The sequence below is a fragment of the Lepisosteus oculatus genome, chromosome 1 (assembly GCF_040954835.1).
Source record: "Lepisosteus oculatus isolate fLepOcu1 chromosome 1, fLepOcu1.hap2, whole genome shotgun sequence".
Lineage (NCBI taxonomy): Eukaryota > Metazoa > Chordata > Actinopteri > Semionotiformes > Lepisosteidae > Lepisosteus > Lepisosteus oculatus.
In genome coordinates, this window is record NC_090696.1 from 60,546,644 (window position 1) to 60,571,630 (window position 24,987).

Consider the following 24,987-nt stretch of genomic DNA (forward strand, 5'->3'; position numbering starts at 1 on the left):
ACTGTAGATGTAGACAACAAATGGAAAAACAGCACTTTGGACAGGGAAGGGCTAAAAATTGGTTCCAGTAAAACAAGTTCTGATTTATGCAGTTTATCTTTATTTGAAGTTATACATTTTAGTGTACAGTGCATGATTCAGGATATGGTGGTACATGGAATTGAACATTTTTTGACACTTGAGAAATATGTCACCCACATGCAGCATTAAGCAATATAATCTTTATGTCGTTAAAAATCTATTACACTAACCAATCCTCGTGTAATTTGCTCTAAAGATTAAAACTGCTTACTTAGTTGGGGTGCAAAATGAATGACAATTTCCTTAAGTTATATAATTTATTTTTATGTCTTTTAGTTTCAAGTAAATAATGACTTTCATAAAAAGACGATAACGCACCAATAAAATTACTACACAAATATCATTGCAACAATACAACTCCTATGTAAATAGGAAATATCATTGTATCTACAATACTCATGTATACGTTACTAAAATATTACATCTACAGCACAGTACTAGAAAAAACAGTTAAACTGTATTACAATATTTCTTGTTTGAAAATATCAAAAACAGTAGATGTTCACGTTAATTCCAAACCTAATAAGCAGATAAAGCTTTCTTTGTTTTTTTGTTCTTCTTTAACATCACATTCATAGGCATTTGTAAACCCATTGAAATACTATCCAGGGGGGGTCTCGAAATCACTTAATAGAAGTGTATACATTCAACCACCCATTTTCTAACTGCTTTATCCAGTACAGGATCACTGAGGTGCCAGGACCTATCCCAGCAAGCAGCTGGTAAATTGCAAGATACACCCTGGAGAGGATGCCATTCTGTTGCAGGACACACACAGACACACAAGCACAAGCACAAACTCACACCAGTGTCCATTTTCCCTGAAGACAACTTACCAAAGACCAGTATGTCCGAAGAACAGTGGTTTCCTCCCACAGTCCAAAAACACAGAGCAGCCAGAGGAAACCTCCACAAACATGGGGGGTACATACAAACTCCATGCAGATAACCCCAAAAAATTAAGCCAGGGCCACAGTACTGCAAGGCAACAGTGCTAACAACTGTGCTGCCTGACAGTTATATTAAAAATTAATTAAAAAAAACCTTCCCAGAATTCATTGAAATAATTATTCCACAACCTTTTTTTTTAGTGTACATGGAAGTTGCTTCTGTGCTACCATAAATGTCAAATGATTATTTGTTCTAAGATGTTAACTTCAGTATTTGATACACCATTGAGAAAATGAAATTTAAAGTGATGAATATGTTGAACCTCTTGACATTATTTTCCATATAATCCTCTGAAATACTGACAATCAGGGTAAGTTCACACAGAGTGTACATGCCAGATGCTTTACAGGAATCAAATAAACTTTTTTTCTCTACAAACTAGATGAACCCACCGACTATGGCAAATGTGATGAGCTTTTCTACATTTTGTTTTCAGATAACAGCAAAAAGATCCATTGATAAAGGGTATTACAAAAATTAAATTTGATCACTGTTGATGATGTACATCTTTTTGACTTGGCCTGAACATAAACTTATTTAAACTCCTGAGCAAATAATAACAGTGGAATCCAATATATATACACAACACCTAGTAATCTACCATAATTGTTTATGTCTTAAAAACTCATGAGAACATCTCTCTCCTGCACACTGGTGTAGAAAGGCTTTCCAAATACAAACGTGTGTAGACCAGACTTCAGCTTCTCAGCCAGCGCCATCACGATGCTGAGATCTCCTTCGACTGTCAGATCTAGGTCTGTCTTCAGGCTTCGAAGAGACCTAAATGGCTTCTTCCCCTTTTGTCTAAAAGTGTTCAGAATAAGAAATGAAAATAGACAGCAGTTTTGTCATTGCCATGGTTTTCATTTATATTCAAAAAATATATGTATATACAGTATCACATTCCAGCATTAGGACCACTTTGGGATAGGTGCTGTGGCTCTGAACCCACTACCAGACATTTGTGAGTTACAGTATCCAAACTGGACATTGCTATATCAAATACCACCTGTATAAGTAGGTACCATCATTAGATGGGAGTAAATCTGCCACTGATTAAGGGGACTTCTGCACACTCAGTTTAATACAACAAAAGCTGGGATAGGCTCAAACCCATTTGGATGTTCAACTGATGAGCAGGTAATGATCTATGAAGCCCTTGTAGCTGCTATCTATATGATAATAGACTAGGTGGGTCAGAGAGCCTGTCTATGAGAGCTACAAGACAGACATTGGTTTGGAGTACAAGAAAGGCAATAATTATACTGCCACAGGTTTTAAAGTGCTGGTTTCCTACAGAGAACAAATGATGAATGAAAATAAAGCAATGAGCACTTCTAGATTGAAGATTCTAGATTAGTTCATAGCTTTTTTAAAATAAATGTGGGCAAATCATGAAAATGTAAAGTCCAAACATTCATTTTCTAAAATGTACTAAAATACAAATAATATATTAAGGAGACAATTCCACAATACACTGAAGAATCTAACTGAGAATGAAAAAATGTATAAATATATTATATTTATAAATATAATTATAAATTAAAAAATCTCCACATTATCACAGCAAAATCGATGTACTTTAAAATACTTTAAGTTTAATACTCACGTTTCATCATCTATGTATTTTAGTAAAGTGAGTGCTTTCCTGTGAAGGACAAGCATAAACTGAGCAAGAAACGTACTTCTGAGAGACAGCCCAGGCTTCAGATGAAACACCTGTGAAAGAATAAAAAATATATAATGGGAATTATAAGGTGATAAGGAAATAATTCATTCACTAGTAACTCTTAAAATGGGAAATAACATTGAAATTCTATGTGTATTGCATGTACATGTACACCATGTTTATCTCTATTTCTTTCTCATCATTAGTCAAAACTTTAATATTTTTCCCATCTTCTTCTTCTTCGCATTTTCCCACTTTTATGGGATCTGCTTGTTTGCACCGATTTTTCCACTTCGTACTGTCTGCGGCGTCTCGGCAGGTGACTCTTGCGAGGCGCATGTCGTCTTTCAGCCGATCCAGCCACTGCGTAAATGGTCGTCTACAGGGCCAGAGGCCTTTCTATATAATTCCATTTAATATTGTTCCCATATTGCAGATAATTCAGATAGCAGCTTAATATTTGCAGGCAGTCTGTGACTTTTAAGAAGCCTGTCTTAAAGTCAGTAATAACAGGAAAAAAAGTGTACAATTCATTGACCTCATTTGGTTCCTAGTTCTTAACTGATCCAAGGATCCACTAATTTCTTAAGAGACATTATGGGGTACTTTATCCCAGATACCCACAACCCTGGTTTAAAAAATCTACTGTTACCTACAAAAAAAATGCATACGACAAAGTTTCCACTTTTTAAAAGCCTGCGATGAAATTACTTGCATTGATGAGCTGAACATTTCTGAAAAAAGCATAATGAGGCCACTGGAGGCAAGGGAAGTCATCAAAGGAAGTTTGGATTAATAACACAGGAGACTTTATATGCATTACTAATAAATAATTCCTTGCATTTACATAGCATTTTTCATCTGTGCTACATACACTTCCCTCCAAAAGTACAGGAACAGTAAAGTCAAAACTTTATTCTAGTCAAGCAATTTATATTTGTGATCATGAATGATAAGAACAATAAAATATACATTTTGGGGTAATTCATTGCACACATTTGATCACATTAGAACAAAAACATACTTTGTGTTCAATTCAGTGATTTCAAGGGATCATAAGTATTGAAACACTCCCTTTAAGTAACTTTCAAAGAGGAAGAAGTCAGTATGCCTTTGAGGCAATGCCTGAATGAAGTCGGCAACCTATAGAGCTCAACACTCTTTGGACAATCACTTGAGATGCTGTGCTGAGCCTCTGCTGTAGCAACTTTTGAGTTATTGCCTATTCTTGGGTGGCACATATAACCTGTCCTCCCATCAAGCTACCCAGTTTAACATTTCAGTCAAAAGAAAATGCACATTTTTTTAAACTCACCTGATCTAAAAATGATTTCACAAGTGTGTCTTTATGCATGACATCTTGAAAAATATTCCTGTAAAATAAGAACAAAGACAGTCTGACATCTATTTTCATATATTGCATTTCAAAAGGATGTGCTGTTTGTGAGGTGCATCCCAAATTGGTTTTACCAAATATTATACAAACTAATTTAATAAAATGTTAAGATCAGGGATGTCTGGACTTCTATAGATCAGCTATGTTAAGCCAAGCCAAATACAGGAAACAATGTAACCGAGATTCAAGCTGAAACACAATACTTACTCCTAAAGGACAAGCTTACTCCACATAAGCTGGATTTGGTATTCTGTGTAGGTGCCTTCTTGTTATTAAAATTAAAAAAAACGTGTGTGAAAATCATGTTAAAATTGTTAGTTGCTGTATTATCGCCCTCTGGTGGAAAGAACGGGATCATTGCAAAACAAAATTTGATAAAGATGAAAAAAGATCAATTGGTCTCCCCTGTTTAGCCTTAAATTAAACAAATTTCAACCTTATGTCTAGCCAGTGAGTCAAAGACCTCTTGACCCCTTTAAGACTTCAGTCCATCTTCTGATTCAGTCAATATCAACTAAATAAAAAAGATGTACATCCAAAAAAAAAAGGATGCAAACTTATTTTTTAACCTGAAAAGAGGATCCTCGGATCAGATTACCTAATGATATCAACCATCCGAATGTCTAACTATACCATTTATCAAAATATTCTTCAGGCACTGGGCTTATAATCTGAGACTCACTGGCACTTGAAAAGTTTGACTTACTTTCTGCCCTACAGTACGCCACAACACACATTAAAAATAAAACATCACAGGACGTACAAGTCAGGAGTGAAAGTTTCATCTGCAAGTATGATGGTATCAGGAGTTATCTCTTCATCAGATGCTGCCTTCCAGAGGGCAGACAGCTCTGATCTCATGTAGCGGCGCTGGTTGTAGATGTGCTCGTGGCAAGGTGGCATTTGCTTCACTGTGTTAATGTCAACATCGATATGCGTGGTGGGGTACGGAGAATAAAGAACCTGGCGAAAGGGCAGCACAAAACTACCTGTGGCATCCTGCAGGAAAGGACAACAGAAAAAAGATACAACACAAATTACATTTAATTCAGACAGCAGCTTAATATTTAGAGAAATACATGCCTGCTTAATTAATTTCCTTTTTGTTGATAGTTTCATTTGAGTATTTTTTTTTTGTAACGGATTAGTTGATTCACAGGTTCATTCCCAGATAAAAATCAAACCTAAAGAACAGCTCCTCTCTTACTATGCCTGCTAATCAGTCACATCATTGTTTATGAACTTTTCAGATTTAGACAGGTAGAATCTGTATCCTGCAATTGATATCTACAGTGTATAAACGTATGAATCTGAAAAGAGATGTTTTATTAGGATAGCACGTTAGAAAAAATCTGGCAATAAAGTTAATTAAACTCCTGTACACCAACCTGTATCTAGGGTGCATTTACATATAAAATTGGGGAGCTAATTCTGCAGGTTGGGATCAAACTACCTCATCATTTTAAATAAATTTCACTGGGAACATAACCTTCAAAGCGGTCGTAAGATCAAATGTACTATCAAGCAAATGAACGTGATGAGCCAAATAACCTTAAATTTAAAATCAAAATAGTCTGTGGAATATCCTGGTGAACAATTAATTATGACAACATTTTTGACCATTTCATGGATTACTTTAAAATACCATACATTATTTTATGTTAACAGAAGGGAAAACCATACAATAGTAAGAAAAGTAGGCAATTTGTAAGAATAAGTGACAGAGCTGCTTCTTTCTCTCAGCTCTGTCCTGGCATGAGCAGCAGGTTTGCAGCTTAAGAAACCTTTCAGAGAGAAAATAAGTGCAGACCTTTGCAAAATGTTGTGAGAATGAAATCTGCTTTCGCTAATTTCACTGTTTCAACAATGATAAAAAAATGAGGTTTTTACTTCTAAAACCACAAGAGGACTAAGGCCCATTTTACCCATCAAAATAAACATGCTACACAGAGCTATTCCACTTTCTCAGAACAGACACAAACATCCTGGAAGAGGTGCTAGTGGGGCCAGCAGGGGGCACTCACCCTGCGGTCCATGTGGGTCCTAATGCCCCAGTATAGTGACAGGAACATTATACTGTAAACAAGCACTGTCGTTCAGATGAGATGTAAAACTGAGGTCCTGACTCTCTGTGATCATTAAAAATCCCAGGGCGTTTCTCAGAAAGAGTAGGGGTGTAACCCTGGGCGTCCTGGCCAAATATCCCATTGGCCCTTACCAATTATGGCCTCCTAGTAATCCCCCTCTATGAATTGGCTTCATTACTTTGCTCTCCTCCCCACTGATAGCGATGTGTAGTGAGCGTTCTGGCGCACTATGGCTGCCATTGCATCATCCAGGTGGATGTTGCACATTGGTGGTGGTGGAGGGGAGTCCCCATTTTCTGTAAACACTTTGAGTGGAGTGTCCAGAAAAGCGCTATATAAGTGTAAGCAATTATTAATTATTATTATTATCCTGTGCTTACCTACAAACAGAAGGTTTTATCATTTTCCTACTGTTGCAGCTATAAGTGACAAAAGAAGTGTCATTAAGAAAACTACATACAAAAGGTAACACCTGGCTAATATAAAAATTTCCAATCTTCAAAGCAAAGGGGATGTTTGCTAAGATGTAGATTCAGGGATCAAAGTAATTGTGAAGTTAACCTTGGTTTAACATAGCTAATTAAGTTCTGGGTCAATCAACAATCCAGGAAGACAGTATATACGTAACTGGCAGGTACAGGAGGAAAGTAGAACACACAAGACAAACAGGAAAGATATCGGAGGCAAGAGGTCCTTGTTCCAGTTCACCCAGGAAGACCAAATTGGAGCTAAGTATTTGTACCTTATTAATATAATTTACTATTTTGTGGTTTATTAATGTTTTCAATAAAGCTGTGCAAGAGAATTTATGTGCCTCTAATTATGGCCACCACTCTGTTATATTCTTGGCAAAAATCTTTACAAGTTGGGGTTATGATTATTTAAATTATTTACTGATTTATCTGCTCGGTCATTTCCTGATATTACCCATTTTTGTAACCACCCATTTGTAACACTCCTAGATTTTTCTCTCATTAGGTCAGCGTTGATATTGGTCTATCATTAATAATAATAATAATTACTTATTAACCCTTTACAATTTCTTGCATTAGGAATTGTCTTTTCGCATCAGAGCACTGGGTCAGCCATTGTCGGCGCCCCTGGAGCAGTTGGGGTTAAGGGCCTTACTCAGGAGCCCAACGGAGTAGGATTCCTCCGCCGGCTGTGGGATTTGAACCGGCAACCTTCCAGCCACAGGCGCAGATCCTTAGCCACAGAGCCACCGCTCCGCCATTTGTATTAAGAGATACAAATGGATAAGTCTTGGTTCTCTAAAGACTGGTCCCAGGTACTCACACTCATTGTAAATAACAGCACGTTAATCTTTGACTAAAAAGATGTCTTTGTCCAAGTTTCATTTTATACTGAAACTACACTGTGCCAAGGAACCAAGAAGCCTCATGACCACACTTGCCATTCCCTTATTAATGGGGGTGTTTTATTATTTAATTTTTAGAAATGTGCTTGTTAGGCAAACTAGTGTCAGGAAATTTTCACTCTAGTGTGACCAAAGTTTACGCAACACCTTTCCTCCCCCTCGTTGGAATATAGAACATGACTTAAAATGTAAAAACTGCAACAATTAAAGCGATGTAACACCACTTCACCATTCAATGCTGAGGCACAATTTTCAGGTTTCAAACACTCACAATAGAAAAGACCATTAAAACTAACAAGGTCTGTTGCGAAATCACCTTCCATACAGTAATACCATTGAGATGTCTCCCAGTTTCATCTTCACACTTGTGCAGCCTAAAATCTCTATTAATCCATGCTTGATACACTTCTACAATTCAAGGAAATAAGCAGGATTAATTTAAATTTGTGTTGTGCTTTCTCAGTGGTGGACAAAAACCAGCATGAAGCTTCCCATTACAATCATGGCAATCTAATTAATGGGATCTCTGGGACAGTGTGGTCTCTACTGACAGGTACAAAGTGTGGGTGCAGTAACACTAACACAGGAAAAAGCTTTTCTTCTTCTCTTCCAGGTAATTGGCTGTGTTTGATGGGAGCAAACAGAGCCTACTCATTAAAAAGGAACGGTTAATCTTAGGTGATACTCCAAAGGTGAGATTAATCAATGGCAGGTACTTCAGGAAATATTCTGCTCTTCCTTCAACAGAGTTAAGGTCAGTGTGTTGCAGGCAATTTTCTGTCACAGCTGTTTACTTTTGATTAAAAATGTTTATAGTATAGTTCTTACAGTATTATCCATCCATTCATTTTCTAATGTTTCATCCAAATGAGGGTGGCAGTAGAGCCGGAGCCGGAGCCAAGGTGATTGGATTGCAAGCATTGACACCAGCCAATCACAGGACAGATAGACACAGACACACACACCAGAGACAATTTTCCCAGAAGCCAATTAACCTACCGGTATGACTTTAAACAGTGGGAGTAACACCCGGAGGACACCTACGCAAACACAGGGAGAACATACACACTCCTCGCAGATAGCACCCCAGTTTCAGAATTGAACCCAGGGCCCAAGTGCTGCAAGGCAGCATTGATGACCACTGTGCCACCATGTTGTCCAATTAACAGTATTGTACTGAATCAAAATACCAAAAATATATTTTCTCTGGTTCTACTATACTGTAATTACTAACTCTTCCTTTTGTCAAAATTTTGAATTTTGAAGAGAAAGCATTCATCACCCATTCAATTTGCTGATGTTAAGGAAGGGGTCTACCTTCAGCAGGCCCTGGACAAAGAGGCCGGTGTCATATCTGAAGGATGATTCTCCCCCACAGAGCCGTGAACATTTCCGTTCTGCTGGAGTGAGGAAAAGACAAAGGGTTCGAACAATCTGTAAAAAAAAAAGATAAGATCTACTGTCTAAAAGTTGGATATACTGTATGGCTGAGATTGAGTATTAGACTCAATACAACAATTTCAGAATTGAAATCCTCTTAATCTTTATAAGTGGTGTATGGTGCCTTGTAATAGTATCTGATTCTAGCCAATATTATCACATTTTTATGAATTACAAACAACAAACATGTTTTACTCAAAAATATCAGCAAAACCCTTTAAAAAAAGCAATCAGTTAATTTCAATTTAAGCCCTAAACCCCTGTTGTGATGGTCTCTGTGAACTTCGTATACACTCTTCCTGCAGAAGATGCAATATTTTATGACATTCAGAACTGGTTTGAACTGGATTGGAAGAATGCTGGACACAAGGGCTACTATGTAATTCTATACTATTATATAGGAATGCGTGCTACGAACCTATGTAACAAATTGTGTCAAAAAAAAGTTATCTTTAGCAAATAGGGAAGTAGGAAGATGTGCGTGATTTAGGAACACTGCCAATCTTGTTAGCACAGGGAAGTGTGATGGATAACAGAAAACTTTTTAAGGACTGTTCTAGTTTAATTAGTTTGAGAAAAATACACTAAGCATCTCTGTGTGTTTCGCTCCCATGCGCATGAAATATAAACTTATTTTAACTTCCTGACTGTCCTTTAAGGGGAAGCAGGAAAAAGTTCTCCAGCACCCCTTACATTAATACTTCATGTCCACTTGAGGACATTTACTCTTTTCTGGTCAGACCACTTCAGTGTTTTGGTTTTGATCTTGTGCTTCAAGTCATTGTCCTGCAGAACTGTGAATTTTCAACTGATTTTTAGATTCATGGGCAACTTAAGCATGTTTTCGCCTAGGATTCAACTGTACCTAAAATCATCCATCAGTCATGACGAACTTCCAAGTCCTTTATGATTCTAATAACATGATACAGACATTTTCAATATCAGAGAGAACTTACAGAGACAGATGCAGGAACTAGGATGTCTTTGTCTACGCTGAACTGAAGTTTAAAACAATTATTTAGCACTTGTACTTATTTAGGGTTATGGACGCAAAAGGGCTAAATAGTTATACAATCTCTTAGTCTTCTTTAAAAATCTAATTAACATTAACTAAGTCATACTTGAAAGTGTCATGATTGCAAGCTCAAGCAGCAACAAAATACTTTGCTGAGGTATGAATACTACTTATACATCTACTTCACAATTTATGAGTTTTGCAACTCATATGAATGCTGAACACAGGGTTCATATATTGTGCAATACTACAAGGTGCATACACAAAACAGTACACCCCCTTATGATTCTATGGTTTTACATATTAAGATCAACTGAATTTGACCCTCATCTAGTCCTCACCAAGTCCTAACAGTCCATAAATCTAACTTCATGTGACAGATAACACACACAAATTTTACTTCGGCATTACTTATTAAACAAAAAAAAACAGCCACATTTAGTAGCCTTGTGTGAAAAAGTAAGTGCACCCTTACTTTCACATACACCTTATCTATGTTAGGACTTGGAGAGGATCAGGTGAAGATCAGATGTCTTAAGAGTGTGTACCTTTTCACATCACTGTATACCTGTAATACATTGCATTTCATGTCCATGTCATGTTCAGTACTCTCCTGGCTAGATGACACTGTCATTAAATGTTGGTACAAGGAAGGTTGCATTTCAAACTACTGTACATTTATGGATGCTTGAATAAATACACCTCTATGGCCATGGTTGGCATGATTATGGCCAGCATCTTCTTGAATCCACAAGGGTTAGGCCTTACACAACTGATAACATACCACACAAAAACGCAATTGCTTCTAAATTACTGGTCTGGCTGCATAAACACTGGGGTTATCAGCATGAAGTACTGTCCTACTGTTTGAGAATGCACAAGTTCATGCATATGTATTTATAAGAACTGGGGAAGTGGGGATGTAACAATGTATTTTCTTTCATTAGAGAGTTAATGACTCTCTGTGCTAGTCCTATCCGATTTCTATAGCTAACAATTCTGCTGTGTGTTGCCCGTCAATGCTGGAAACATCCATGAAGCATTTCTCCACAAAAAGTCTGTTTAGGGCCTTTGTAATTTGGTTTGGAAGACATTTGTACATTTTTTTATTTCGAGTATGTGAAATTGGAAATGACAATGTGCATGTTTGAGAGTATGAAGCATGCATTGGCTGGAAAATGAACAAGAAGCTGTATTTACTGTTGCAGTACCTTGTTAACCTTCTCTGGATTGCTCCCCACCACTATAGAACAGCCACATGTCTGCAAGTGTGAACTGATTGCCCTGGAAAACACAGAAGCAATACGAAAATATCTGGATACACTGAACATCATTTGCATGCTCTTAAATGTAAAACAATGTAATGTTTTTAAAAGAATGAATTAATTCATCCTTATAGCCAGTCATAGTGTATGACAAGTAAAACAGCAATCCCTAAATAACACTGCTATTATAAAAAATAAGCACAGTATAATACAAATGGTATATAGTGGAGAACTAGAATATTTACACATTTTTATGGGCACATTCTTTTCCTCCTTCTCAGATTCGTTTAGGTGTTTATCCTGTCCTACACAACTGTTTCTGTACTATTACTTTCTTTACAGTGTTTGTTTAATGAGACAAGCAAATCACACTCTGGCACTGGAGCAGGAGCGATGTGCCTCTGGTAGTTACACAATGGAGGGCCATCACCAGCTGGGGAGGGAGTTTATCACAGGGACAGCAGACACAGCAGGTCTCCAGTTTTAATCCAGAACTGTTCATCCAGTACTGCAGGCCTAACAACTCCACTGCACTAAACCACTTAGGCAGAAGTCTGGAGCTACTCCATTCCCCTGAGTCAGACTTCTGTAGCACACAATACCTCAAAGCAGGGATTACCGAGGTAAATTTAAAATTTATTTAAATTATCTGGCAACAGAGAGTTTGTGATTTATTTGCAAAGGGTAACTAAAAATTGATTTTGTCTTGAATAAATGCTTGTGGGGCAGCACAGTGGTGCAGTGGTTGGCGTCGCTGCCTTGCAGCATGGGTCCCTGGGTTCAAATTCGGATCTGGGGTGGTATCTGTATGGAGTTTGTATGTTCTCCTATTGTTCACATGCGTTTCCTCTGGGTGCTTCAGTTTCCTCCCGCAGTCCAAAGACATACCGGCAGGCTAACTAGCTTTTGGGAAAAATGGACCTGGTGTGTGTGTTTGTGTCTATGTCTATCAGTCCTGTGATGGAAAGGCATCCCATGGTGTGGCTCCCCTGCGACAGTGAATTGGATGAAACCGTTAGAAAATGGATGGATGGATGGCAAATGCTGGTTTACTTAAATACTAAGTTTTAATCAATCACTAATTCCCTTATATGTTAAGACAATGATATAGTCTAGATAATTTCATAGTTCACTTTGGTTTAGTTTACTTAATACAAAAGCAAGGTGCCGGAGAAACTATAAACTATACAGTATATAGTGAATATATATAGCTTTCACTAATGAACCCCATGTAAGTTTTAATTTGATGTAAACCTGCTCTACTTTTTCATACTGAGATCACTAAGCTTAGAAGGATCTGGATTTCCTTGGAAGCAAGCAAAAGGGTGTATACTGACCTGTACAAAAATGCTACTTTGAAATGTTCATCTCCCCTTTCATAAAAGAAATGAGAGCGTATGGGAAGGTTTAAGCAAAGAAATACTGAAATACTATCCCAGAACTTATCTAGTCAAAACATTTTCACATTCTGAGAGCTTACTTGTGAAGAAAATCTTCATGGCAGCTATCTCCAATGTCGTCATCATTTAGCACTGTGTCTTTAATCTAGAAAGTATAAATTGGTTAAAAAACCTAGTGTGAGTGGAGACAGATGATCCAAAACTGTACTAAATTATACAAATTGAAAACCCACAAAGCCACAGACCTTTTATAATAAAAATGACCTTTTATTGATTAAAATGCAAATTATAGTCTAGATTTTGAGCGAGTGAATAGATTTTATCTTAAGAAGGTGATGAATTTTACATAAATTTTGATGCACATTTATAAAATAAAGACAACTACATTTTCTATAAAGATTCTGATATTCTTTGAAATTCTTTTAAAAGACAAAAGTGCGTGATTAAAGGTCAAAGACACCAACTTGCAAAATGAGTGGACCATAATAAGAATTCATGACTTGCACACCAAAAAAAAACATAAACAGAGCTGCCTTTTATCCAATAATCTATTAAATTGTGAAGGCAGGAAAATGTCCATGTTTATTGGTGCAGACCTCAATAGAATACTTTTTACTTTGTTCTTTCAAAACCCAAAAGGTGGCTCGTTTTTTATGAGTTTTTATTGCATATATTTACATATCTAGAAAGATTGAATAATATTTCTAAAGAACCTCCAGAAATAAAGCTAAATATACTTTAATGAGGTATTATTGTCAAAATCTTAAATTGAGCTAAAAGAGATTAACACATTATTATTATTTGAATACCTTTATTCCCCCAAGAATGGCTTGTGAACAGAGGAGTAGGAAAACAAGAATAATTCTGTTGTTTTATTAAACACTAGCAGGTCCTGAATATTATTCTTTCTTTATTGCTAGAGCTGGGTGATACAACAATACAGCACTGTGGAATATAGTGTTTATGATCTGTTGGCTCACAAAAATAATTATATTATTATTGGTAACTACCAGCAAATACTAGTAATGTGTCTTAATCCTAAGTATCATAACAATAGCAATTATAAAATAACAATCAAGAATGCTGAAATAAACGCAAATGCACCTTCCACTCCTTGATAATGCCATCCTGGTTGTAATGTCAATCTTTCCTTTTGAACTCACAGCAAGCTAACATTTTATAAAACCACCTCTGTGGCAGAGAGGTATCACTGTGGCTAAGGATCTGCGCCTGTGTCTGGAAGGTTGCTGGTTCACATCTTGCAGCCAGCAGAGGAATCCTACTCCATTGGGCCACTGAACAAAGCCCTTAACACCAGCTGCTCCAGGCGACCCTGTGCTCTGACCCCAAGCTTCTCTCTACCCGTCTGTGTGTCTGTGTGTCTCATGGAGAGCAAGCTGGGGTATGTGAAAAGACAAATTCCAAATGCAAGAAATTGTATATGGCTAATAAAGTGATCTTAACTCTTACTGCCAATATCAATGCCTTTTCCCAGACATCGTGTTAAAATGAAAAAGAATTTTAGCCCCTTATGTCACATCAACTTAAAGGGGAACTGCAGTCCCAATTTCTCAGACTGGTTATTAAATCTTAGAAACAAAATAAATTCATTGACGGTATAGAAATGTTTTGGAAATTTCGAATTAAGCGCAAAATCGTGTACTTTAATGCCATATTGTTGTGAACCTGTGGTCTCACCACAGGCAAGAACATGATGCAGCCCTTCCTGCTCAGTGTTCACCTTAATGACTAATGTAATGTGACGTAAAAACAAATAAGTACAGGTTGTGCAGCAGATTTCACTGCAGAAAGCTTCCAGCGGGATCTGCTTGCAGAGTTAAGAAGTAAGTTCCATTTACTGGCAAAAGCATCTCGAAATCGAGAGCAATATTTCTATTAGTTTTCACAAGCCTGCTTCCTGCTCTTGTACAATATTATAGGGCCGCCTGACGTCATCGGAAATGTTTTGCTGCCTCGTTCTGAATTGCAGAACAATGCACTGCTTATACCTGGAAATGTTGTCTATTTTGTGATGGTAATTGGAGGTTTTACAATTGCTGTGTACCTTTTACTTTTTTTGTGGTTTGAAATCCACTCACCAATGCTGATTCTTTCTAACCCCAAAATATAAAAACAGCATTGCAGTTTCCCTTTAACTTTACTCATGAATACTGAGATTTTGTTCCCTCTAAGACAATAAACAAAAAAGCTACATTACAATAATTTTTAATATTTAATTTAATGTATAATTTAATGCACCTTGCTTGAAATCATATGATATTTAAATTATATTTCCTATATATTACAATAATAGACAATATATAATATAACGGCTAAAATATTGTCATATGCCCTTTCAGCAGCATTACCACCATGTTGACTGATGTTGTTAGGAAACTATGTAAACCAGACCTGGTTAATGTTGAGATGGGAGACCTCTAAGAAAAATTGGAATGCTGTTGTAAATGGTGTTGATGGACCAATCGTCCATTCCTATGGACCAGAACATCCAAAAACTGCCCCAGTATGTTAAATGGGGAGGTTCCATTCTTCAGATGAGTCTTTGAACTAATGTGTTTTAAGTCATTAAAGTCTGTTTGTGAAGGTACTGGTGTTAACACCGGCTTCCTGACCTAATTCTACAGTACTATGGGCTTGTTCGGTATAGCCTAATTAAGGCTCCCTTTAAGTCACCTGATCGGCAGTCATTATTTAGTGGAGTTTTGGCACTTAACAGTTGGAATGTGTGTCAAGGGACTGTATTTCACTTCAGTGGTGGATGATTTGGGTTCATATCTGTGTAAGTTTTAAGATCCTTCACAATGAAAAGTGCTGTGTAAACACAAGTTCTTAATTACTACTTTGGGCAAAAGGGTTCTCTTTCTGACCATGTCTGTAAGGCTACAAGCTAACCTTCATGTGCGGGCACTTCAACCCCCTCTCTCATTTCAGCAGGCAGGAAAAAAAGCACATCTTCACAGGCAATATAAAATCATGTGCCCTAAGGAACTTTTCAAAACAAATGAGAATCGTAACTCACGTCTATGTGCTCTGGAACACTGTGCGTCTTCATAGAAGAAAGGAGATCCATTATAGGAATAATTTCAGTGTTCAGCACTGATATAATGTTGTATCCCTGTAAAAAATAACAGATACTTGCTTCGTAAGCCAGAACACATCACTGAAATACTACTCGCTTAAATATTTCATAACCCCCTTCGCATTCTTCATAAGGGTATAGCCATTAAAGAACTGATGAAGATGAAGCCCTTGACATCTACAATCTAATTTCTCCTTTCTCCCTCTTGTCCTCTCCAGTCTTCTGCTGCTTAAATATTCCTTCTCTTCACCATCCTGCCTCTCATGCCTCTTTTGCAACCCTGTAGTGGAACCAGATGCCAGAACACTTACAAACTTGGAGAAATTCACCAGTTAAATTAAGTCAAATGATGTTCCAGTCACCTCCTCATCCTGTTCATCTTTCAGATCATAAAAGGGGACCACATGCAACTCAGATTTTAATTTAAAAAAAGTTTAGCACTGGAAATTACACTGCATATCTATCTCGGTGCAGCTTGATGGAATAAATTGGCTTCTTCTCATTTGTAGGTCCTTCCTAATGTTCTGTTCTCCACTGTGAACTGATATTTTGACCCTTGAGATATTTGTTCCCTAGCATGCTTTTCTTTTATTCCTTTCCATTTCTTAAGTTATTAGTTCTCTGACACATAGAGCAGACCTCGTTAATCTTTTCCTCGTAATTGTTCTGTTTCTCTGTAGTCTAAGAGAAATGCCATGGCTGTTTCTGTCTTTCCTTTGAGAATACTTTTATTTATAAAATTATACTGTACTTTTTTTTTACCTGAAGGTCAACACTTGTCCATTTACACTTTATTTTACTATAGAATCCTTTCCTTATATTGTTCATCTCTAATGAGATTAAAATCTACATTACAAGGCATTCTTTCAAACTTTCCCAACTTAGCAGTGTTAAAATGTAGCACCAGTCTCTCTCATTACATGTGAGACCGCAAGAAGAAAGTAGAAATTAATTTCAAATTTGTGAAATCTAGCTGTCTCTTGTTTCCATTGTACTCTGTATACTTTATTCTCATTGTAATTGGTGTACTTCCCTATTTATTCAGTTTATGTATATAAAGCCATTGGCCAAAGCGAGTGGTTGGGCTTATCACATTGGGCATCTCCAGGGGGAAAAAAACATAGGCTCCATGTAGAGATGGGCAGTATAACTGGTATAGATGGTATACCAGTAGAAATCTGTGCAACAATATGGATTAGGCTATACCATTTATACCGGCAGAGAATGGATTTTATTGTTTACATAGATTGCGCCGCCAGAATCTTTGCAAAACGGGGTTTGGAAATTTTTACTATTGTAAATTCGGCCATATTTTAGCTCCGATTATATAATTCTGAAAATGTTATTCCTTCTGATATTTGGAAATCTGATAGGTTCAGAATTATTGATCTTCGGTTTATGACACATCTGAGGTCATTGTGGCCAATAAAAACACGCGGGCGTCCTCTTCCCTTTTTTCCGTGAAAACAAATGCACGTGGTCGGTGTGCCTGTCTGCAAACACAAACACGCCAAGAAATTGAGAAAGGCAGTGTTAGCGACAAGGGGACAAGCGACGAAAGTGTTGAAAAGAAGAATGCTTCACTTTATTGGCCATATGCATTTCTTGTATTAGCAATTTGTCTTTTCACATACCCCAGCTTGCTCTCCATGATGAGACAGTGCTTCAGGTTGTTTGGAAATGGTTCAGATATAAAAAGTCAGACCACAAGCAGAAAACGGTTATCTGCAAACTATGTCAGGTGACGATTTTGGCCAGAGGTGGTAATACAAGCAACCTCTTCTATCACCTAAAGACGAAAGCTGTATGCAAGTATGAGGAAAGTACAAGAATGCGCTCTAAACCAATCAGGCTGCACGAAGTCAATTTTCCAAGAGTGTCCAAATTGGCCAAGAAATGCCTCTGCATACCTGCGATCTGTGACAGGACACAATGTTGCCACCAGTGCACGTTCAGCACTGGTGGCAACATTGTGAACTGTCACACATCTGCACTCAAGCCAGACACTGTTGACAAGCTTCGCTTCCTGGCACGTAATCTGTAACCTGAAGTACAACTCAGTGTGTGCAGTGCACCTTCTTTTCCAAATGTTTACAGTAAGCAGCCGTTTGAATACTTGAGGAGTTCTTACTTTCATGCTAGAATTTTTTTGAAACTTATTTTTGTAATTTTATTTTGTTATAAGAAGTATTACATATTTATTTATTTAATCCATGCTCGTACGTTTTTGTATTGTTTCACTTCTGCAAAATAAAAATGTGCGACTTCTACTTCAGTTCAACAGGAAATTTAAAAAATACTGAAGGAACAACACAGGAGCTAACCAACAGTTAATAGTAACTTAACAGTTAACTCCAGGCAATAAAAACTTAACAATAAACAATAAAAACTTAACACAGTTTGCATTGTTTAGTCTGAACAGAATTTGTTGATTCTGACTTGCTTGTGGTCTTTGACTCTGAACACAGAAAAGAAACGAGATTTTTTTATTAAGAAAATGGGAATGCAGCCAAAGAAATATAATGCATTATATAGCAGCAGAAATGCATTATGGCTGTTTGCGTTTGCCCTCTTCTGTGGAATGGGAACCAGCTGTAGATCACTGGTTAGATTTATATTGGACTAGCGAGTAAACTTGTATGGAATTTTCTGTTAACAAATATGTACTGTAACTCAATTTTCAGGTTAGAAATGAATACATAAATGTACACTTTCACCACAGTAGCAGTGATGCAGGGTTAAACCACCAGAATTGTATTAATTTTCTGTATTGGCTGGAACCCAAACCCATTTTTATGGGTAAAGGGAGAGTTAGCACATCATGGCAGATCATTAATCTATCACAGCACATTGAGTCCCTTAAGAGAAGGCTAATTTTTAATTCCAAGCAGTCCCCCTCTCAATGTTCTTTTAGACTGCCTTTGCTGCATCACTGGAGACCTCCTGAGGACAAGGAATACTACTGGGAAATTGAAACCAAATAACGAGTCGGAGTTTATCCACTTTTCATATCATTTCTTAATACCGGGGCCTGTGAGCAAAAGAACAATTCTACCTTTTTAATTCCCAGCACACCAGTGACTGCAGTGACAGGAAGCCTACAAACTACTACTCGCACAGAAAACATGAAATCCAAATTTATTAAGCCATCAGTGTCTAACTCAGAGAGCCTGATTTACAACTCCTGTCAAAACAATTGATCCCATTTCTCTGGAACCCGATCCAAGTTATACCTTTTTATAAATTACAGATGTTTTTTTTTATATATATATATGGTAAGTTTTGACTAAGCTACTGCACTGAGCAGGAATAATTCAGTTTCATCCTCAACTCCCCTTGTTTGAGAAAACGGATAGACAACCACAGCAGTTAAACAGGACAAGCCCGAGCGGGACATTGGAAACTGCCCACCTTCTGCATCCATATCCTTCCTTTGCGAATGATGTGCTTCAGTCTCTCCACGCAAACCGTGTGCAGAGGCAGGTAAAAGCTCAGCTCGGTCTGAGGCAGGATGATGGAGAGGGCGCAGGTGTTCTTGTCCCCCTTTAGGTCCCCGTCGAAGATCAAGGACACGATGATGACCCCCTTCTCCGCCAGCACAAAGAACTTCACATCCACGGCTCCGCACTCGGCGCTCCGCAGGATCTCCCCGTTCAGGGTGTGGTTGGCCAAGAACGTGATCTCGCCGTCGCTGAGAAGCACCTGCTCTGACTTCGGCGCCCAGATGTGCCGCACTCTCGGGCCCAGGATGTTGTCCCAGTAGGCAAAGGTGGCGGCTAAGAGCGGCGACTTCCCTTTCAAAACAACCTCGGTCTTAGCCACGGCTGGGGACTGGGGTGGGCAGCCCGACGACATCTCCGAAGGCTTCCAATTATTTCCGAGCCACAGCAGCAAACACGATGGGGTTTTCCATCACATTCAAGCTGCAGAACAAGAACAGGCAGTGTGAGCAATAAGGCACTTTAGTACCATTTTAAGCTTAAGAGCCTAGTGCTCCTCAGCTCCTTAGGACCAAGGTCCAGCAGGCATGGGTGATGTTAAATGCCTTCAGATCAGTGAGTAATTGATTCATTTATTATAATCTTAAATCAGGAATTTTAGTGGCATCAGCCCAAAGACTCATTAACCTTTGAACAGTAAAGAGGGTACCTTTTCAAGGCTTCCACACAGACCACGGTACAACCAGTCTTTGCCAAATGTGAACAAGTTCACTGTACTCTGTCAATCCACTCTAATGTTAAGACAGGTTAGGTGCAGATCTAGACCCTATCTGCTCTGTATTTAATCTATATAATCTAATTTTTAACTGAATTAAAACAGCTATATATAGTTGAAGTTGAAAACATATCATACATGGGAACCAGAGCTGAGCCAATCTCAAAGAGTAGACTAGACTTTAGATCTAATTCAGATTGTATTCAATAGTGCAGTCAGTCAGATGTGGATTCTACAAGAGTCTTTATCTATTTATCCCCCACCACATAACCTCCAGTATCCCACAGTGCTTTGCTACCATGGGCAAATGGACCCCACCTTCAACGCAACTTCAATTTCAACTTGAAGTACGTTTATTGGCAATTCTGCAAAGTGGTGGGCAAACTACATGATCTGATTTTGAAATGAAAGCACTCAGGCATGTATTTATGCTTGAAGCTATTAAATATATCCAAAATATACCTGTGAGTGTACTCCTGCCATCTTCTCAAATCACTCCTGCCTTTTTTAAGCCGTAAAACATATTAAACATGGACTCCATCATAGATTTTTATATAGACATTTCTATATGAGAATGTTTATGCATTTTTAAAACCGTAAGTGCACGGTGGAATATTTCACCATTATCCTTTTGCCTACAGGGAACTGTAACCAAAGTGTCTTTTAATAAGTGTTGACATAGTAAACCTGACTAATGAGAAAACCATTCTTCGGAGTGGGCGCACTGATTAATTGGATTAATTATAGCACTTTCAAAAATGAATGAGCTGCCACTGAGTATAACATTCAGAAACTGTTTTTGGTGGTGGAATTAAAGTATTGTTTTAATATATGGGCTTTAGTGAGTGAAGCTGAGTAAAGCTCTTGAGTTTTTGCTGTTAACGTTTACGCATTGAATGAAATAAACACAAATCATGACTTCCCTTTGCATATATTGTTCCAGTTAAAAATCAATTAAACCATATTCTACGTTTTTTGTGTGCAATTCAATTGTATATTTAGTTTCCATAGATTTAGTGCAGACTGATTTTTAAAACAGAGAAGGACAACACGAAAGCAAAAACATTTTTCTGTGTAAAAAAAACAAGGGCCTTAAAATTATTGATTCACACGATTTAAACACTAAACCGTATAATCGTGATCTCTAATCTCAATCTGAAAAATTACTTTATCGCAGTGATTTATTGTAATGAAATGCAGACCATTATAAAAAATATAATAATTATTCATTTTAACTAATAATCTCACGAAAGCCTAGCTGAGTGGAAAGAAACTAAACAATATGTAGACACAACTTCTGTTTAGGTTTTTGTTTGTATAGTTGCAGACAATCGTCATACGATGCAAACACAATATTGTCTCCAGTATATTAATCTCGACGTGCTAAATCTTCTTGAAGAAACCGCTCAGAAAGGGTCTGGAGTATAGCCAACTTACTCCAGTAAAACTGAATAAAATGAATACAGATATTAAAAATAAAACGTTATTCATACAACTTTAATTCCCGTTTCCAATACAGAACATTTGCAACTGCACTTACCTCTCTTTTGCTGTTTTGTATCACTTCCCGACTTCGGAAGTCAACAACGCTGAAAAGGGAAGACGCGTGGCTCTTTCCTCAGATCTAAAACCTGTACTGCCCCCTAGAGGCAAATTAATAGTTTTAAAGCCTTCTATTACTGTATTGAGATTATTTTTTATCTACACACTTTCAACACGGAAGCTTTAATTTCCCATTATTTCTCTTTATTTCTACATGGAGTCTCCCCCCCACCCCTTTTCATTCCTTTCCTTGAATGAAATGAATGAGATCAACTGATTATATATCAGATAACAAAAACAGTAAACAGTAACACCTACGGTTTTCAATCATTTGATTTTGGTATTTCCATAGACTTTTTAAATGGTAATAAACCATATGTTTCCAAGCAAGCAACGGGTTTAATGGCAGGATACACCCTGGATGGGGTGCCAGTCAATCACAGGACAGATACAAACACAAACCCGCACACACTCTAACTAGGACCAATTTCCCCAGAAGCCAATTAACCTACCAGTATGTATTTGGACTCTGGAGGGAAACCAGAGCACCCAGCAAAAAGCCAGGAGAAATTTAAATCACAATATGACATTAAGAGCTATCTAAACTAAACTTTGTTAAATTGCATTTGTGGTGAATCACTACATTAATATATATATATAATAAAACATTGTGTGTTATTTCTAGATCTTTTGTGCATAAATTTAATTTCTTAAACTTCTTATTTATGTTTTCAGTGCATCTGATAAGTACTGAAAATACCCCCCCCCCCCCCCCCAACTAATACTTTGTGGAAGCACCTTTTGTATTTATTAAAGCAGTAAGTCTTTGTGAATAAATCTCCATCAACTTTGCACACCTTGACTTTGCAATTTTACTCCCATCTTCCTTGCAAAAAAAGTTAGAGCTCCTTCAAAATGTGCACAGCCCTCTTTAGGTCATTCCACAGGTTTTCTATGAGATTGAGGTCTGAGTTCTGACTGGGCCATTCCAAGACTTTGATCTTCCTTTTCTGAAGCCATTCCTTGGTTGACTTGAATGTGTGCTTTCGGGTCGTTATCATATTGAGGCCAGCAGGTTTTGTGCTAAAATATCTTGATATTTGGAGCTGGTCATTATCTCATCTATCTTGACCCAAAAGCACGATGCTGCCACCACCATGCTTCACAGTGGATATGGTGTTCTTTGGATGATGAGCTGTGTTGTCTTTGCAGCAAACATATCTTTTAGAATTAAGGCCAAAAAGTTCAACCTTTGTCTCACCAGACCATAATTGGTTTTCAAAGATTAAAAAATGCCTGACATGTTTTATCTTGATTTCTGGCTTTACATCACAAAATGTAATTCAATAAAGGTGTGTAGACTTTTTATATCCGCTGTATATCAGGATTGAAAAATAATTGATATTTTTATTTTTTTACTATTCTCAATGTCATGATAAAGAGAAGCAAACAATGTTTAAACTTTAAAATACTGTACCTGCTCATCTACATACTGATAACTTGTCTTCAGAAGTGTGCAGTTTCATTTTAATCCTTTGATTGGTTCTAGCATTTTTCTCCTCTCTTCAATAGGATGAAGAATGGTAGAACCACCTGCAAGCATCAATCAAAAACTCTTCAATAGCCTTTTCTTTACATAAGATCCCCCATAGTGATGATCCTGCACCAAAGATAATCCCTGCAGGCACACTGTGTTTTTCTGTTGTTATTTTCACTCTCTGTGCTTAATGGTTCTGACAATTTGTGTCACAAAACTCCAAGTTAAATGTTTGTAAAATTTTGTTGGAGATATTTTTCTTCTAGTTCACTCATCTCTCCTTTTTTGTTTGCTTTGCAAAACAACTTGAAGAGCCACCCCTATCCATATCAGTAACCAATTAGTCATGACAGGTGAAGTGTGGTTGTTACAAAAATAAAAGGTAGGAGACTTACCTTACCGACCTGGTGAATTGATAGTGAAAAGTTACTGATACTTGGCAAAGCAGCATTTTCACTTACTCTGGGACATTCTGGCCATCAATTAACAATTTTCACATTTGTTTTCTTTATCTCAGTTCTTTTTCTCTCTGCTTCTAAAATTGTTAACACCTGCTGTCAAAATATCAATGTTATTTTGAAATGCATAATATCAATATGACCTTACAATGCTTGTATGTGAGAATGATGCTGTTTCTCTAATAAAGATTAGGTTCTTCTTGTAAATCTACTGAGAGAGAGTTACATACTGTACAATATCTTCTTGGTTACACTTCCTTTTCAGTACAGGACAGGCATTGCTGAGGTGAATGCATCCTCTTGTCAAGGATGTTGGAAGGGACCAACCGTGGAATGACAGGAGAGCGAAAAGACCCTATGCGTAGTGGCGAGACGGGGGTTAGCCCGGGCTCAGCTGTCCAGGAAATGCCGAATAGAAACCTATGCCCTCAGGTAGCGGACGTGGGGCGACCTGGTGCTAGGCAGGTTTCAGGACATCTGAACGTCAATGCCGAGCGAAGGCAAATGAAAGACCCGGAAATATATAGCCCCAGAGAGAGAGACACCGGAAGGACAGCAAAGAACCGGAAACAAGAGACAGGACAGAGTAGGAGTGCCCTCAGGCTGTAGAGGGCGTGACACCTCTTTCTTGAAAAAAATTAATAAAAAAGACGAAAACAGAACACAATCACTAAAGCAATTCCCGAATCTCTCCCTAGTGCTAAAAAAAAGTCATTGACAGCAGCTATTGTCATCAAGAGAGGCCAATTATATAAAAAAATAAATAGACAGTTCAAACCCTTCCTAGCAGAAGTGTCCATCTTATAAGCAGGAGATCAAGATATCAAATACCAGACCTGACAGAAAAAAAAATCATATCTTCATATTGGTAATCATGGGCTTTTAAACTTTGTGCTTGTCTTAATGTGAGGTTTGATCTGTCATGTTGTGGATAGTATAGGACACATTGCTTTCTAATCTTTTGCGTAATCAAAGGCAAACCCAGCCAAATTAGGTTTGCTTCACAGTGCACAAAAATGTATGAGAATTAATACATTGTCTCCTCGCCTGCTAATTGTAAAACCATGCTTTTTATAAGCTTTCTGCAGCTGAATTTCTGCCTGGCCAAGATTTTTTCTTGGTTCAGCAATCATGGTGTCTTGTTCCATCTTGAGATTACTGGATCTACAATCCCTCACATCCTTTTTTCACTAAACAGAACAGGCTTGTTGACCACTGCTGAAGTTAGCAAATCCTGTGCCAACCTCTGCAACATTACAGGACTTTGGTTGCATTTTTGTCTAATAATATTTCCTACTCCAGCATTAGTTCTATGCTGTCCTGTTAGCATCACTATTCACCTAATCATGACTAGACAATGGTGACCTCTCTGAAACAATCTCTTCTGGATTGATTGTCTTTAATATTCAATCCTTAAGTAACAGAGCTCTGATTCTCAATGATCCCATAATTA

General features: G+C 37.6%; 1 protein-coding gene across 1 annotated transcript; it reads right to left on the reverse strand.

The window, feature by feature from the left end:
• Nucleotides 1-77: 77 nt before the first annotated feature.
• Nucleotides 78-21,626, reverse strand: c9orf72 (C9orf72-SMCR8 complex subunit). The gene is made up of 10 exons (XM_006629806.3): nucleotides 21,538-21,626; nucleotides 19,194-19,705; nucleotides 15,723-15,818; nucleotides 12,763-12,827; nucleotides 11,229-11,301; nucleotides 8,880-8,996; nucleotides 4,861-5,096; nucleotides 4,017-4,074; nucleotides 2,642-2,751; nucleotides 78-1,836 (listed from the first exon to the last, which is right to left on the reverse strand). The coding sequence occupies exons 2-10, from the start codon at nucleotides 19,635-19,637 to the stop codon at nucleotides 1,650-1,652; spliced, it is 1,386 nt and encodes a 461-aa protein (XP_006629869.1). The 5' UTR covers nucleotides 19,638-19,705; nucleotides 21,538-21,626; the 3' UTR covers nucleotides 78-1,649.
• Between the last annotated feature and the right edge of the window lie 3,361 nt (nucleotides 21,627-24,987).